At 39.5% G+C, this 18,514-nt stretch overlaps 1 protein-coding gene across 7 annotated transcripts in view; it reads right to left on the reverse strand.

Moving 5' to 3' along the window:
• SCUBE1 (signal peptide, CUB domain and EGF like domain containing 1) overlaps positions 1 to 18,514 on the reverse strand; it is a 214,991-nt gene that overhangs the window by 53,610 nt on the left and 142,867 nt on the right. For all 7 annotated transcript variants that reach the window (XM_068951089.1, XM_068951117.1, XM_068951081.1 and 4 more), the window contains one exon: positions 1,539 to 1,661. In XM_068951089.1, the coding sequence (XP_068807190.1) occupies positions 1,539 to 1,661 (123 nt within the window). The remainder of the gene's footprint in view (positions 1 to 1,538; positions 1,662 to 18,514) is intronic.

Below are 18,514 nucleotides of genomic sequence, written 5' to 3' on the forward strand. Positions count from 1 at the left end.
TGAGGGAAAGAAGCAGATCAGCTACCACTTCATTCACTGCACGATACGTATTGTCACCAGTGACACACTCATTTGGCAGCCCAGGCACACGAAGAAACAAAAAACTCAGCTGAACAACGCTAACAGAGCTGCTTCTAACTTCCCATTACCACAATAGATAGCTGATTATTTATAGGTACTTTTCAAAGCTTATTACTAAATCTCTGCATAACGAATAAATAAATTCCAGCCCTTTGTACCAAGCATAACAAGAACGCAGGGCTTGATTTTCCTCTTGAGCTTTTCACTGATGTAATTACAATGACTTCAGTGGTGAAACCTCTGACTGAAACCAGGCTGAGAGCATGTCGAGACACATGAGAGTCAACAACTAGAAGGTGCTCCTCCAAAGGCACCATAGAAGGAATGTTTCTTTTTTAACATTTTGTCCTCATTTTTAGTGGGTATATCAACACCTGCCAACTTATCCTTGCCTGATACAATCCTACGATGTTATATCTGCCCAGTCATGTGGCACTAACTGTGCCAGTCCGAGCTTTTCCCATCCTGTCCCAGCACAAAACCAACCCTGCACTGACTCCTCTGTGTCTAACCACACAGTCAGGGTAGAATAGGTGTCTCACATGATGGAATTACTGACAAGATGCAATAGAAAATCTTTTGAGTGCTTTACGTATCTTTAGACCTTTGTTCTTCTTGTTGATGAATAAAGAAGCTCCAAAGTAACAATGCTGTTCTGTACTTCAGAAAATTTTTGGCATGTTCAAAACCCATGCAAACAATTACGTATTAATAAAAAGGCAATTTCTGAAGAAAAGTTTCTTTGACTACTTCCTCCTTCCACTTCTCTAATCATGCATGCTCATGCTTATGGCCTTTTCTAGAAGGCTTTTATAGAGCAGAATTATAGAGTTTAAATGTTTAAAATTTCACTTCTCCAAAGGCACATTGTTAGTACTTATATTGGAAATGGTTATGCACTTATCGAGTCATAGAATGTATATCATATGACTTAGGGAACCAGTCATGACACACACAAACAAATGACATACATAAGATGTGTTTCATGCACATTCTCACAAAACACTTCCATTATCCCTGCACAAACAGATCTTATCAGACAAAGGTGAGCTCACAGATCAGACTCTTCTTAGAAAAGTTTAACTGTTGCCAATCCTTGATTCCAATAGGGTACTCCAAATGACTTCAGTGTGAATGAGATAAGCCTCTGTCCCCAGAAGATCATACCAGTCAGAGGATTTGAGCATAAGGCTCTTTGCCTGGGCTTACTGCACTACACCACATGGATTTTTCTGCTTCAGCAGGACACTGACATTCCTACTACTAAAACATCGACATGAGACACTTTTGAAAACCTTCTAAATCAGCCCCCAAAAATGGAACTCTAGTAGGCCTTTTCTAACTTTACTTCCTATGACAGTATGATTAAACTCTATAGCATAAATGACTTAATTAAAAAAAAATCCAATGAAATTAACATCCTTGTTGTACACAGAATAAAATAAATGAAGTATTACCTTGGCAGGTCCGTTCATCTGTGAGCAGTTTATAGCCTTTCTGGCAGCTACATTCAAAGCTGCCAACTGTGTTTCGGCAGAAATGGTCACAGCCACCATTGTTTACCAAGCACTCATCAATGTCTGCAAGAAATGAGTGGGTGAAGATTTAGTTCATGACAGCACTTAGATTACTTCAGGACAAGAATTTAGAAGTTTACTCAGCTCCCCAAAGAGGTTGCTGTCTCTGTTAGAAGTCAGGCTAGCCAGAAGTACCTTTCCCAACCTTTTCTGGCAAGGCTTACAAAAAAAGCTGTGGGCTGAGTTGTTCTGGAGACAGAAGTACTTCTCCCAGCAGTGGAACCACCAGATGACTGAGGTTGACGCACTCTGATGTTAAAAAAAAAAAATGCAGGGAAGTTTCTTTCTTGATCTAGTGGCTTGTCTAACAGAAGACTTCAGCCTGTGTGAGATATGAATCCCTCACCTTATATATGTGCTATGAAAAACTGAAAACACATAAAAATTGAAATACGGACTATTGTACATAGTATTATATGCTAGTTTGTCCAGTATGAACACAGTGTCACTGAATACCCAGTTTTGTGTGTCTAACTTTTCCGATTCACTGTTAATGCAGGGCAACTGTGAGTGTATTTGAGATGTTCCTTCTGTCGTTCAGCAGGCAGAGCACCTATTGCCTTTATTTGAAAGCCAGGCATATATATGAAGGACAGAATCAATGTATCTTACTTTAAATAACGACTATGAAATGCAGTGAAGAACTCAGTAATATCTCTGTTTTTCTGAACTTCAAGCTGGTGATTCTGCTTCCTCCATTTTATAACTTCTCTGAATGCTTTTGAAGAACTGGAACGACCAGTCCCTTTCCATCTCATAAGAGCTTGTGCAATAGGTGTCTAATACATTACAGAACCTCATTTGAGATACAGGGCACCTTTCCATCCTCCCCCAGTTAAAGAACTATGGACCTGCTGTTTATCTGGATAGGGGTGGGGAACACTATCTTTTCAGTGCCAAAAATGTCCAGTGCCAAAAATGTAGCTCTTTTTAGGGATGTAAACAGTGAAGGAGTAATATGTCATACAGCTTTGGCTGCACATTTCTAGGAGTGAAAACAATATCTTTCAGAAAAGTGAGCAGAGAGTGTTCTTCCCTATTAAAAAGCCTCTCAGTAAGAGAGCTTTGAAACTTTGAGGTAACAATTGGCTATTTAAAAAGCAAATCTTGCAAAATGCAAATCAAGATGCCAAAAGAGCTAGTATCTGGAGAAGGCAATTTGTCAAAGAGAGCATGATACTGGTGTATGAAGGGGGCTTAAAAAAAAAAAACAAACAACTACAATTTGAATGTAGGATCAATTTAGGATGACTTTAAGGGGACATCATTCATTTTGAAAATAAGAATAGTATGGCTTTTACCGTTTCTGCACATGAAATATAAATAGCAGCAACATATGGCACCAAGAGGGTGAGTTAGGAGGTAAACCTAGAGATTTTAATAGCTGAGAGGCAAATTCTGCCCTCCTTTCTGGACAGTACTTTGCTGCACTGGCAATGACAGAAATACACTCAGGAGGATATACTATTCAGGCAAGCAGGAACAGTGTACATCATTAGAAAGATTTGCTCATGAGGTGCACTTGTGGCAAATAGAAGGGAAAGCTGTTCTGAGGCCCTCTGAACTAATACTACTGCTTATTACTTTTGTGTCTGGGTCTGCAAAGGACTGGCTTTTGTATCGAATCTTGTTAGAAGGTTGAGGGTACAATGATAGGTAACAGAGGTAGTGGTGGAATCTGGCCCTAAGTGCTTTGCACCAAGCTAGGTGAAGTCCTTATGTCTCAGGCAACAGAGTTCTCAAACTGAGCTGATGGTAAGAGTCTTGTTTGTCTATGGTCTTCCACTTTTGGTAACTGAAGTTGAGGAACCAAGAGCGAATAACCTCAGGCTCCCAAACCTGATACATTTGGTGAAGTGCAAACTCTGGGCAGCTCTACAGGATATCATGAGACTAGAGGCAGAAACTCATTTGGTTTCAGCTGTGATCACCAGCACCAGACCAGCTCAGCAGTGAAAGTATAAGGCTTGTTGGCTCATTTTTCCCATGCTGGCATTTCCATTCTTAGCAATGATTTGCCCCAACTCCAGTATGCATAACTAGGATTGCATTGTAGGTCCTATGATGGATAACCCCAACTGTTCCATCCATTTTCATGGCTCAGGTGTACCTAACTATAGTCTAGATCAAGCTTGCCCTGACAAAAGTTTTGGATAACTGGAATTGTTAAATTAAATTTACTGATATGTTATGCATCATAAACACACACAGTAGTCATCCATCACGAAGAAGGTCTCTTTTACCCATGGTAAGATCAAAACCTCTGGGCTATTCTGCTGCCTGACTGAGACTGCTTGAAGCAGAAATTACTTGCAGCCTGTCAAACACCATTTTGAAGTTAAGGATTGATGTTATAAATGATGACCCCTGATTTTCACATGTTAAATTCCAAATTCCAGTCTCATTAAGTTCCTTTTCAGGATCTCTGCAGACCATAGGGGACAAAAATGAAACCTTGCTGGCCTCTGAGGGTAGATTTGAAGCTGTTAATCATTGTGCTTCCACTGACAATGCTGCATATCAGATTTACACCAGCAATTCTTTGGACTAATTCTGAACCAGGATTTGGGTGAAACATGGGAGAGTCCATAGGAAAAGAAGGTATTTTTTCATTTCTTCTAGCTGGAATACATGATAGCCTTTTGAAACCAGAACCGTCAAAACAGAATGGAGGTCAAAACTGTTAGCTGCAAAAACATTCTAAATAGCACAAATAGCGCCAATGTCTCTGCTTCCACTGTATTTCTTTCCATGGCCATAGCAAGACTGACAAGGCATGTAAAAATTATTTCACTCTATGGAGAGCACAGTATTGCTGCATTTCACTTGAAATAGAACAGTATCCAACCGTATCATGTCTAACTGGTTCACAGAAATTGCACCAAGTCTATATTCCCTCTATTTTTCTTTCCATAGCTATGAATAATTCTTGTTATGAGCCATGTGAAAATAAATTATTCCACTGTGTGAGAAGGTGAGGCCCCATTTATCTTTAAACTGACTGGTACCCAACTTTGTCAAGTGCCTGTTGCAAACTCCACCGAGACTGTGCTTCCATGACATGTCTGTCTGCCCTGTAAGGAAAGAAAATACAGTGGAAACCAATCACTGAGTCTCTACCTGCTTGGAAATTACCCAGTCAAATCTCCCCATACTATTAGTGGGACTGTCTGCTGAAGAATCAGAAAACTGGTGTTCATACATAGTCCTGAAGCAGATCCTTTTCAACCGATGATACAGGTTGCATAAAAATGGCAAAACTTTCCACAGTGGCCCGCTCCCCCATATCCCCAGGAATGTGAAAGTATAAGTAAATGGCTGTACTCCTCCACAGGAGTTTGTATGTAAAATGTCCTGATAACTAGAGTGGACAACCTGCTGTTTATTCCCGCTATGCAGACTAGGGGTCCGATAGGCTTACAGGGCCTTAGCAATGAAATCCCAAGGGGTCTTTTTAATGCCAAATCCCCAAAAGTCTTTTTTAAATTGACTTAATTAAAGTTAATATTGTTAAATAGTATTTTCCTCATACAAGGGACTGATCTACTAGAACTGCCAAATGATGTGACCAACACAATGGGACACGTAGAAATGGAAAACGCAGATCAATAAAACCCATGAAAGCATTAGATTTTACTACTCAGAAATGGCAGGTGAAGGTATGCCACAACAGATAACCTGAACCATTTTCAAGGTTAATGGGTTTTGATATAAAAGCATGGGTGCAGAGTTTTCTTCTTCCCTTAAGGTAATTAAAAACAATAAACAAAACCAAACATGAGATTTGCATGAAGGCACCTACAACTTTCTTAAAAGTCAAGGTGTTTGGGAAAAAAAGCAATCAGAAATATTAGGCCTGGAGATGCAACTTGGCAATGCCCCCCTAAAAGCTGTGGGCAGGTCTAGACCCAGAACCAAACTGTGGGTCTTCTCACTGTTCCTAAATAGTGGGGACGTTCCACTCCAGCTTCTGTGGCTCGCTGTTATCTCTATGTGAGTTTTTAAAAGTAAGTCCAATCGTGCAGTGAATCCCATAAGCAAAAGCCTGGTGTCAGGACAGACATGTTGACGAAGGCAAGCATAGTCTCTAGGCGTATGCGACCCTACAGCCTTGAGGCATTTGGCTAATAACTCACAATTTTGGTACATGGTTCCAAATACTCTTTTAAAATGTCTCTTCCTCTTAGTTATTCTGCAAAGCTCTCCATATTCTTTTGGATACTCAGAAACTTATTTTAGAAGAATAGAAGGGGCATTCTTCTAATTTTTTTTAGGAGAATGAAGGAGGAATAAATAAAATATTTCTGAAATAAAGAGTTGCATTATATGTAAAATTATTCTGTGGTTTTTGAGGATCTCAAACTACTGGAGGGCAGTAGAATCAGTGTTAAATAAAGCTTTACTGCTTAAAATAAAGGAGCAGAAAACACAGATGCTTTGTGATAAGTTGCATAGCTACAATTTGACTAGAGGGAACTGACAATCTGTTATTTTTCTTTTCACGTTCCTGTGAAGATGAACAGTGATAACTAGGGTTGTTCCACTCATACCTTTTTAAGCTCTGCTCAGTGTAATTCATGTTTGGAAGGACCTGGTTCCGATCTGTGTGTGTGTGTGTGTGTGTGCGCGTGTGTGTGTGTGCGTGTGCGTGTGAACAAATTAAAAAGCAGGGATTTTAGGCATCTTAGAATTTAACATTTCACATAAGCTGCTTAAAGGCAACTGAAAGGGCAATCAACATGCAATCATCACTTAGCTCTTGAACAATGATGGATACGGAGATTTCCACAGCCTCATCGCAGCCGGAAGTGAGGCTTCTCCTTTCAATGGCTGGATAAATATTTGAACAGACTGTGTCTGTCTAATCCTTTGCTCTTTTAAAATGCTACCTAGCTCCAATAAAACAATGTACCCCAAGATCAACCTAAAATAATTATGAAGGCTTCATACCCTTCTTGTTTTTATTAAAGACCATGTATTAGGATTTCTAATGCTATTATCAGCATACAGTGGACATCAACAGACATTTTTTGTGAAGAAGGCTAGTCTAATTCTTCTCCTTAGATTTTTATTCCCTGCTCATTCATGTGCTTTTAAAAGTCACCACTGATCCCCAAACCTGGTGAACAGTATTGCCTTGCTGATGCAGGTACTAGTTCCCTGATACGTGCAGACTACAAAGTACTGTACAAAGCAGGCCACAAAACATTTTAACCCCATGTTAGAAATGTGGAAACAGAGGCACAGAAAAAAAACTAACTTATCCACCTCTGAATCCCATCCTGCTGCACAATTCAACAGGCTACCTTGCTTGGGCAATGTGCCAAACGGTACAGGCTTGCACAAAACACATGACTACATGCTGCTCTACATTACAAATATAACCGAAGCCACCAGTTTGCAACTGTTTTAATATTTGCATAGCACTTCAGAATAAAACTTGAAATATATTAAGTAATTTTGGGATAACATAAACATATCAGGCTACACTTGCAACGCTCTGAATAATATTTTCCATAACATTTTAAATAATGTATGCTAGGGATACTTTATTAAGGTATAACAATAATTTCATATCCTCAGACTCACTGGATTCAGTGCCACTGTGAGCAAATCTAAATCAAAGTAGAATTTAGGTTCTACTGTTCCCTCCCTGTCCCTGAAAACATCAAGCCAGCTGTTGCTTGGGAGATTAAAGAGGGTTAGGAGTCCTAGTTTCAGTTTTGCAATGGGTTTTTCTAGCAGTCTGTTGTAACATTCTACTCTTTCTGTGTAATGGGGTATTGGTAACTATCACTCAATATTTTCAGGACCAATCCTTTAAAATGGATTATACTAACTGAACAAAGTATTTTGAATTCAAGTCATTTATAGTCAAAATATTTTAGTCAAATTAAAGTCGTTTTTTCCTTTGTGGCCTGGGCCCTTGAGTAGCTTGACACTGCAGCATGTTACTATTCCATGCTGAGAGTGCTTCGCCCTGCAAGATTTTGTGAACAAATGCAGAACTTCTTTACAGGTGAATTTTACTTTAGGAAGTGCCTGTGCTGTTCCACCACTGTACCTGCGACTGTACTCTCCCAATGCAGTTCATTGCCCTTAACATGCTTTGAATGTCTCAGGGAGGAGTAATTCTATTTATGCAGTGCTGAGGATTTCAAAGGCCAGCATCTTATCAGCTTCATTACATTAAACCTACACAACACTTCTGCAGGAGAGATAAGTTTAATTAAATCTTATTTAACAAATGCGAAACTGAGGCAGGAATAGTAGTGTGCGACTTCCCCGCATCAGATAGATAGCTACAAAATGAAATAAGGCACCTATTGCAGCACCTCTTATTTGAGTTTTACACTTCAGCAACATCCTCATTTTTCCCCTCCCACAGCGCTAATTAACTGTAATGTATGAAAATCATTATTGAACCGAGCTTCCACTAAGTAGCAATTGAAGGTTCTCTGTTTAATTAGCTTCATGGCTAGGCTGTGGGGCAAGGCATTTCCCTCATTAACAGAATTAAAACTAGACTGGGCAGACAGGAATGAGTGTGATTAAAATTTCATCTCCCTCATCCTGAAAACATGCTGCCCACAAAATAGAGAGCTTTGTGTGAATGCTCTTAGAGCATGGAAGGGTTGAGGCAGGTTTCAACACATTTCCCTCATGTCACTTTCTCCATTTTCACCTGTTATCTTTGCAATTTCCCAAAGAAACCTGTCTTCCAACACAGATGGTAATCTGTCACATATGGATTTAGGTGTCAGCTATTCTCCTCCAGGACATATCCACTCTGACATTATCCACCAACCAATCAATATAAGAGTCTGCCAGGCTGCCAAGAGATCAATCACCTTGTAAAGCAAACATTATGTCCTATTATTTTCTTATTACAGTTAATTAGATTTATAAAACACAAAAAGCTTTGCAAGTGAAAAACTTAGAAATGCTGTCAGAATAGTTTAGGCCCTGATTTCTCATTTGTGAAAGGGAAGGGATTTACTAAATCTAATATGAAAAGAGAGGAATTTCATCTAAAAATTTTGCTGAACATAGTGTTCTTTTTTAAACTTAAAAACATGTTAGTGCAATGCTATGAACCCAAACAGTGGAAGCTGTCTTAGACTGTGACACCAGAACGTGAAGTGGACTGGAGACAGAGAGAAACACACTGATACTGTCTAGACTGAGCTAAATGCAAATAATAATAATAAAAGCAGTAGGAAACCTGGAAAATACAGGTAATTTTCCTGTCACTGTAAGATTTCATTAATGAAAGTGCCCTTGATAAAACGCTGGAGATGGAGAAATAACTGTGGAGTTAGAGTGCTGACTCTCATCGGCACATGAGGGCAACAAAAAACATCTCCCTGTTTTACAGAGCAACTGGAAAGGTAAATACATCACACAACATAAAACTCTGATGGTAATAAGGACAGTATGAGTACAGACTGACTGGGAAGGGGTAGTTAAAATGGTGGCACAGAACTGTGCAAATATGTTGGGCTGACTACTTATCTATCTTAATTATTTACACAGCCACTATTATCATAGTAATTCTGTTTAATATATACCACAGAGGAGAACTACTTGCTTTGCCGAAGGTTACACAAAATAGCTACAGGAAAGGTGGGGATTCAGTGTCTCTTAAGGTACTAGTCAGACAAAATTGGCTGGGCTGAAGGCCTTGGACACCTTCTCTGTACTAGGTCTCAATAAAAAATAGTGTCTTGCTCTTACAGTATTCAATCCTCTCCATGTAATCTCAGTGAGGAGCACAGCCCAGAAACAGGGGCAAGCGAGCAAGCTGTGCAGTGCTGGACCAAGATACAAGAACCTCTAGATTTAGAATATTAACTCAACTTACCTTTAATCTGAGTTATTTTCATTTTCCCCCTTGGAACTGCTATCTGATCAGGAAAGCCATGTGCTTATTTCCAAGAATTTCAGTTCGCATCTAAAAATTACTGTACTTATATTTCATTTAATTAAATAAAATTTAAAAATAAAATTGGTAGTGAATAAGGAAAATTGAAGACATTGATGTTCAGCAACCTGTTCAGCTCTCCGAAATCCCACTGAAACTATGTTGGCTTTATGATGATAAATGTACTCCTGCTGAAAAGGACAGCTGAATACAATTAACCCATGATAGTTCAAATCCCTCATAGCTGGTAATGGATCAAAGAAAAGTAGCCGGTGACCAAAAATTAGCCCGCCAAAACTTTGGAAGACATGACTCTAACCAACAAGGGATCAGTTCTGTACCAGTGAAGACAAACACTTCACTGAGAGCAGGATCTAGCCATATTAAGAAACAGCTGTATTTTATGATGAAAAAGTAATAATAGAAGAAGAAAAAAATACTGTAAGTTTTGAATGTTGGTAGCTATGATTATGTGAGCAGTCAACCCCCAAATTACAGAAAGCACAGCACACTTTTACAAAATAAACTGCGGTTGCTGATCCTCAGGGACCTCCATATTGTTGAATAAATGCAAAGTCTTTTCAACAACTAAAATGCAAAATGTGACCCTCCCAAGCATTAATTTGAAGGATTTGGCATTTTCAAAGGGGAGGTTCACAAAGACAAATAACAACTGCAAGTTTCCAGGGAACGAAGATATTGCCTAGTCATGAAAAAACCCTAACGCTGTATACATGGATTTATTTTGTCGGGATAGATGGAACCCTTGGGAGGGAACAAAACTGAATGAGTGAGATGGCAGCTGACCCAAGTCTGCAGTTTTTTAATGGAAGATAATCTGTTATATTATATTTGTCTGTCATGAACAACTCTACAATAGACAAATGAATTGTATGCTATTAACTAAAAATAGAAAATCCCCCAAACAAAGGGAAGGAGCAGTGAAAGCTTCACATGCATTCTGGATTAGATGAATTTGCAGCAACAGTTAAAATGCAGATGTTGTCTTTAGCTCATTTCTCAACTTCCCCTCTCCTCCTTCTCTTCTTTTCTTTGTATTCCATTCTGTTTTCTTCTTTTTGACATGTTTCACCTGTCTTGGTATCTAAAATTTCAATTTCCTCTCATTTGGTCACTTTCAGCCACCTACCACTGCAAGTTTGCTATGCTATCCCATCCCAGACTCCCACACATTTCCTGTTGGTGACAAGAGTCTTTTTCTCTCCCCAATATGTCCTCCTCTAGCACATATGGTTTTACCGATATTACCTTGTCCGTAAAGAAAACCAAACCACAACCTCTGTCAGCCTCTCTCCATTCTCTGTGCTTCCCTCTGCCACTTAGTCAGACGCTCTCTGTCAGCTTACCACAAAACCCACTTCAGATTCCCCTCTGCACTGACTACAGGGAAATCCCTCTTTTCTTTAAAGAAGTGGAGAAAAAGCAGAATCCTATATTAACTCTCCTTCATCTCCCAGTCTTATCAAGGCCTTGAAACTGCTGTTTCCAGGGCAGCAGTGCTGGCACAGATGACCACAGCTCCCTCCCTGGGCATGACACAGAGCTCTGCACTGAGCAACTGCCTGCCAGAAGCTGTAACCGCTTTCTTCACATTGGTTTAATCTTATTTGATCTTCGTCTTGAGATTGGATAACATTGGTATAATCTACATGAGGTGACCGTGGCCCCAGCAAGAAGGCTATCCCAGATAGGCCTTCACATTTGCTTCCTAAATCCACATTTAGGTAGCTATTTTGAAAAAAATTTTTGTAGCTACGTGGGATCTAGTGCTCTGGTCTGATTTCCTAGTCTTCTCTATCTCTTCTAAAATAAGCAACTCTTTTGACAAACTGAACTTGACCATTGCTCTTCTATCACAGTCACTCGTTTTCCCTCTCTGAATCCCGTTGTTTATGTTTTTTGACACATTTGATTTTGTGCCTTGCTCAAGTCCTACCAAAGCAACAAAAATAACTTCAGAATTATCTCTGTTTTTTAATATTCTCCTTCGGTTTTAGTCTTCTTTTTGCCACTCACATGTGGTATACTTAGAAAATTTCCCTTGCATCTTCTACTGCTACCAAGTGCAAGTCTACCTGTTACCTCTGCAGGGTAGTCCATGTGTATGGCTGCCTCATATGTTGAGGAATCCCTGGTAGAAGCGTTTGCTGGGCTGCACTTTAGCATAACCCTCTTCTTTGTGCTTTTCCAAAGAAGTCACAAAGTGTGTGTTCTCAGAAGCTCTTGCCAGTACTCAAGCATTCAGCAGGACCACTGTTTTCATCACAGTTTAGAGTTGTTTTATTTTTTTTTCCTTTGGTTAGGAGCTACATCCATTGTTTTATAGTCCTAAATCACCCACTGGCTGTTTTTGCTTTGCCACTTTGGCACAACAGCCTCTATTTTCTTAATCATATGGGTTTTTCTCAGAAGAGGATTAGGAAGGGGAAGACAAGGAGATCCTTAGCTGCTACTGCAAGACCTACCAAGGAAATCTGCTCGTTCCTATAGGTCAGTTAAGCAGTTTGAAAGTTACACTCTCTGCTGCCTTTTACCAAGAAGCTATCTGCTTGCTTCCTGAAAACGGCATGTGATCTCCAGGATCTTTAATTGTGCAGAAGTGCTGGAAAACGGTCAGGACCTGTTTGTCAGAAAACTTTTTTTAAGGAAATCCAGCCATTTCTAATTGGCGTCTTTTTTCCTCCTGGTGGTGCACAGCATATATAGAAAATGCTCACTTTTGTTCTAGTTACTGTAGGACCTACATTTTCATTACCATCCTTCTTCACATCAGTTTCTTGATCATCAATTTATTTAGGTGCTGATTTCTTTATGCAAAGCAAACATGTTCCTCTGTCCATTCACCATTCTGTGTCATGCAGGTTATGCATGCAAAGAAATAGGAAGTTTTTGCACTTAAGATTTTTTCCTTGTTTTTAGAATAAAAAATGTTTGTATCTGACTTCAGTCCCTTCCAGCTCCTGCAAACTAGATGACAGTCAGTCAGACCTGGATTTTTGCATCAGCCATGAAATTCTGTTATAAATTCAGCTTTGGCTCTCTCTCATTGCTCTGTGCTCAGCATGGAGTGAGCAAAGGTATTTTTGATTTTGATTTTTGGCTGTAGTGGTTTGTGATTATAGCTGATCTCTTGTTTCCTGATAGCTTTTTGCTTACATATTACAAAGATGCAAATTCAAATGCTGTTTGTATTTGAACATGCACTCACTTCTAGTTACAAGCACTGGGAGGGTAAGCCGTTACAGCTTGAAAGCAAAGTCATGTAAGGGGTGGATGGAAGTAGAACTGCTGTAGAACAGATTACGAAAAATGGATCTTGATTTGACTATTGGGAAGGCTGTTGTTGGTTTAAGTTGATGAGAACACCACCAGGGACAAAGAATAGGTCAAAATAATCCTCATCAGTAAACACTTAAGGGTCATTAAGAGACAACATACACTTTAATAACTTCTAAAATTCTGTCTCTTGACTCCAGGCAGCTTGCGGACACTGGCTTTGACAAAACAGGCTATGGTCTGGTATTGCCAAAAATCAAGGAAGTCTGACCCCTCTGGAGCAGGAAAGTCTTCTGAGGAAGTGTCACAAACGGTACAAAGAAATTGGAAAGAAACTTGAATTTTGTCCTGCATTGACTATAGCATGTGAATGGAAAATACAGATCTGTCTGGACCACTCTAATAAAATCAATTTTTTTTCTTACGCTGTGTTCCTATTGTTGAGATTAAGAGTCACTTTATTCCTCACTGGTCAGACTCTGAAGGGAAGTGGAATGGGTAACCCAGTTCAGGTGGTAAGTGAAGCTGATATCCTATATGCTGGGATTAGTCTATTGGCATGTGCTTATGAGCAAATTATTTCAATAGGATATGAGTTCAGAGGGTGCCAGCTGTTCCATGTTATTTCCCAATGTGAATACCTTTAAGCCTGTGCAAATAAGGGGCAGCTCAGCCATGTGATGTTAAGACCTCTAATCCCATCAGCAATGACCAATGCTGATGTGCCTAATTTACCTTGAGGTAACCTATTCTTCTGATCATATTCTAAAAAATGTGATGCCACGGGATTCCTCAAAGAAGTAAACGGCACAAAGCCAAAGTTGAGGCACAATGAGAAGTGATGCACAGAAGACAGGACAGAGCTTCTAGTTTAGTATCCACGGCAGGGGCAATATGGGCCTTAGGGATCAAAGGAAGATAAAGAGGTGCAGTCTACACAGAGGCCTGAAGATGACATCCTGTATTTTTAAAAGGACATAGTAATTTTCACTGCCTTCTTCTCAGAGGTTCTTAAGTGAGATTTCACTAAGATCCAATTCTCAGAAATGTCTGAGAAAATTTCCCCTAAAAAGCCTGAAGGGTATCTGGCTGAGCACCTTAAAAGCTCACGTCACTTGCCACTCACAGAAATCCTGGTTAAAATGCTCCATCTGCTCAGGTCAGCTTCTTCATGGAGGGTCTAAGCACTCCGTGTAGCTCAGTCTGCTTCCGTTTGCAAAGATTTTTGTATTTGTTTCCAGGGGAGCTACCAAAATAGTAAATTTAAGCCTACTGAGAGTAATCCTGTCTTTCCCTTAGTTACTTTTCATATTCTCTGAGGAACATGCATACTATTGCTTTGAGATATTCCAGAGCAATCCAACCAGATAGCTTTATTTATTTGCAGCAAGCAAAGAAAAGTTTCTTATTAGCTTAAATGAAAAGCTGCTCTCACTAGTCATCACTGTACCTTTGACTGAGAGTAAGGCACAGGAACCATTTTCCATATGATACTTTCCAAGCCAAACTATGAATACAAGGCAACATATCAGTAGAACATTAGCAATATTTAATCTGTTGTACACCACATTACTCTGACATCAAGCAGCAATGTATGAACCAGTATTAAAAGCAATAATAGAATTGCTTTTTTAACTACATAAATTATCTTAAAGATATGCCACAGAAGTAAATGACCATTTCAGGTGCTACACTTACCAAGGGAAACGTGATCAGAAGAAAAGGGAAAAAGACAAGCAGGTCTCTGCCCTTTCTGGCTTTGCCAGAGGTCTCTTTTAAAAGACCCACTACTGCTTGTAATCTTATGACTGACATTTATGCTGAAATTTGCTGGTGCCACAGCACTCTGACTGCAGTGGAGGCGATGGTTGCCAGCTGCTTATTTCATCTGAGTTTACTCTTTCAGGCCATTCCCATGTATGTTATTTCCCATTGAAAATAGCACTGGAAAATGGTAACAGTCAAAATTTTTTATGTTCCTGAAAAACAGTATGTGTTCAATGCGGAGCAAGCTAAACTGCCACCTTCACATGTGTGAAAAAAATCTGATCTGCTAGAGAGAAGTTAAGTGGAAAAAACTCTTTTTGTACCTCCGAAGAGCTGCTCTGGGTGCCAAGGCAATATCCATTGACACTAACACCATGTAATGTAGAAGAGGCACCAATTCCTTTTATCTGTGTGGAGTATTACAGCACTATCACTAAGGGATAGTGCTAATGGGAGATGCACAGGAAGTGCACTGCGAATCTCAGGTAGGAGCAGTCCCAGCAGCTATGAGCAGAACTGCCTCCGTAAGGAACCTCTAGAAGTTTGCACTCTTAAGGAGGAGGTCACTTAAATTTCTTATAATTTAAAATGCTGATGAATGTGAATAAATTCAACAGGGAACTGAGGTTCAGCTTTACAGTACACTGTTTTCTAATGCAATTCTTGGTCCTGGATTAGATGCTTAAGCTCCTTGCTCAGCAGACAAGCTGCCCACAAGATGATTACCAAAGGCAACAGAGCCCAATCAGTGGCTCTTATTATTGAACAGGGTACTTAGGTCTAGCTTTGCAGCATGCTATTTTAGTGATCTCTTCTCCAGTGCAGGTTAGGTATTTATGAAACCTTTGTGGTTTTTAAGTCATGTATACTTTTGGTCAAACGATGTCTTGCTTAAACAAAAACCTAAGAACCTTCTGTGAGAAATCAACTTGAGGAAAGCTTTTAGTTTTTAGTATATAGGTGACTACTTTCAAGGAGGTCTCTGCATAGCTAAGGGAGAAAAACAGATCAGCAGTGCCCAAACCAAAGAGACAAAAACAGTTCATTCTCCTGAATTCTGCCTAGCAGGGTTTATGCCTGTCTTGCATTTACCTCTTGGGTGAAACTCATCTTAGTTCAGAAGGCCTGCTCCAAACCTACAGACTTGATTCTAAAGGCATTGAGACACCTATATGATAGGAAAAATGTGGTCTTATGTGCCACTTAAGTTCCATCTGCCTCGGTGTAAACTTGACTGATACATATATTTTACACAGGTCATCTTGCACAGGGATCTATTTTACTATCAAACTTTTACTGGCATGCAAAAAAAAAGTCAAAACTGAGTCAGGGATATAACAAAGCAAAACTTTAGTTCAGCATAAGTAATTATTCCTGCAAAAACTTGCACATTCAGACAATCAGTGAAAAAATATTCGACCATGAAACTTATCTGATCAATCACAGTCAAACAAAGCTTGAGTATCATAACTCAAGCAAGCTGATATTTGATGTACTGAATTAATAATTTCACCTTACTAAAGGCAAACAACAAACATCACCCACAACTCTTTCTGCTGTTCCCTTCCAACAAAGAAGAAACATATTCAGTTTCATATGAACTGAACAGAATTGACAAGATGCCATTCTAAAAGCTTTAATCAATTAAATCCAATTTAGAGAAAAACCTAAAACAAATTTTAAGTAATTTTGACTAATGAAATGATGGAGGAAATCATAACTGTTCACAGATATTCTCTAGCCAGGAAATGAAGCCAAATTGGCCAGCTAAACTGTTCATTGTGAACTTTTCACTTAGCGTTAGTTCTGAATGAAAAGAGAGGAAAGCCTTCAACGTCTGACTCATATTCTCATAGCACACTGATGTCAAGCATTAATTTTACACATTTAATTTAATGAAACCTTTCAGTTCACACTTAACAAAACATGACATATTTTGCTTAATTGAAATTCATTCTGTAACAAAATTGTTTCCTTACAGAAACAATTCTACCTAAAAAATTTAATTCACTATCAAAATTTCCCTTTTTCGTATCCAAAAATAATTTAGAACGCATTTTCCTGACATAATAGCCTGCAATGAAAGAATGATCAAAAGGGGCAATTACTGTGTCAATCTAATAAAGCCAATGCAAAAATTCCCTTTATTTCAATAAACTTTGATTTAGGCCTTTGAAATTCTTCATTTGTTTGTATGCTTCTGCTTTTCATTTCTAGATTTCTTAACGAGAAGGAAGGTTACAAAGTAGTGGACAAGTCATTCAAAGATAAGGCATTTCTGATGCTCCCACTGCAGCGCAGTCAAGTATTTAAGCGTGTAAGTGCCACATTTCTCTGCTGCATCTGAATGCAAAAGGATGGGGGCCTGTTTCAAGGAAGTGGAGAGCACACCACATTGCTGGGTAACCATGACAATGAGACAGCAGGAAGAAGAAATGTTTGCCTAAACAGCATCCAGTCACATAACCCCAGCATAACACTGCTCTAGTTAAACAGTATGCCAGAGGACTAAGAAGGGCTCTTAGTGTAGCACAGTAAATAAAATGCCCCCTCTTCAGATGTAGACGTGCAGGGACCTTTCTGTCTCCTAAACACATGTCCACAAGATCACCTGAAAGTGGCAAGGATCTATTTGTATATGGGAAATAACACTGCCGTATTCAGCCACAGCTGGGGGCACATTATCAATGTAATATCAGACTGCTACAAAAACCAATGACATTTTAGCCCAGCTGAGAATCTACCTCCCTAAAACGCTGCTGTCAAGCTTACCTATGAAAATGATGCAAAACAAGACGTTAGTTAAACAAAATAACACACATCTTGTTATTACAAAACATTTATGGGACATGGCAAAGTTTGGTGGCACTTTACAGAACACATTTGAGACGTGGCTTTTGCTCCATCAGTCTTTCAGATCCATTTACGCTTGACTTCTACTGCTTACAAACTATATTTTCTTTGCCATTTGAGTCAGTAGTTGGGGTGGGCTGCACCCTGTGCACTCAGGCTACTCAGGCTTTGTGTATAGTGGTGGGAAGTTGCATTACTTTGGGGCACAAAAGTGCCTCAGGGGGCATCACTTCTTTGTTAAATCCCTGAGGCAGAGGTGGAGCACATCAGCTACACTGTCCTACATTTTAAACCTTGCCAGAAGCCTGCGGCCCCTGCCCTAATTCACTTCTTGGGGCACCCACAAAGCAAGCCCCTGTTGTCTCTCAGATATTTTTTACAGTCATTCCTAGTCTTCTTTCCTGTAAATCCTAGAAAGAAGAATGCCCCCTTGCCCAGCTTTCCCCCCATCCTTATGCAACTGCCTCAATGCAATCAAGTCCTAAATTGTTTAATGCAACCTGGAACTGGATTTAAACAGTCTTCAAAAATTGAACTCGTCTGACTTCACTCCTCTTGATCCCCATAAGCTTTTCTCAAATGAGTCTCCTGCTTTATCAGTTACATAAGTTGTACTTGATACAATTAAAATGCTAAACAGACGAACTATTTCACTGAGGGCAGATTATGGCTGACTGCATGAAATGGGTACTTAGCAGGGAAGATGCACAGAAACCAACTAACAAGGGAGCTAGGGACCAGTGAACCCCTGATATTCACAACATCATGGATATTGAAAAGTCGGTAGGAGGCGATAAGCATCCTGGGCCACTAAGTCATTTAATCCTCTCACTCCCTTTCTCTCTGTGTTAGCTGATTTACGAGGGATGACTTGGTAGGCATTTCAGGAAATGAACTTGTTTTGATATGCATAATACAATAATCAATCAACAGGATAAAATGAACTTAGCACAACGGTAGGAAAAATTAAATGATGTTAATTAGGGGGGGAACATAGAATTTTGGTCTGGGATGT

This window comes from Struthio camelus, chromosome 1 (assembly GCF_040807025.1).
Source record: "Struthio camelus isolate bStrCam1 chromosome 1, bStrCam1.hap1, whole genome shotgun sequence".
Lineage (NCBI taxonomy): Eukaryota > Metazoa > Chordata > Aves > Struthioniformes > Struthionidae > Struthio > Struthio camelus.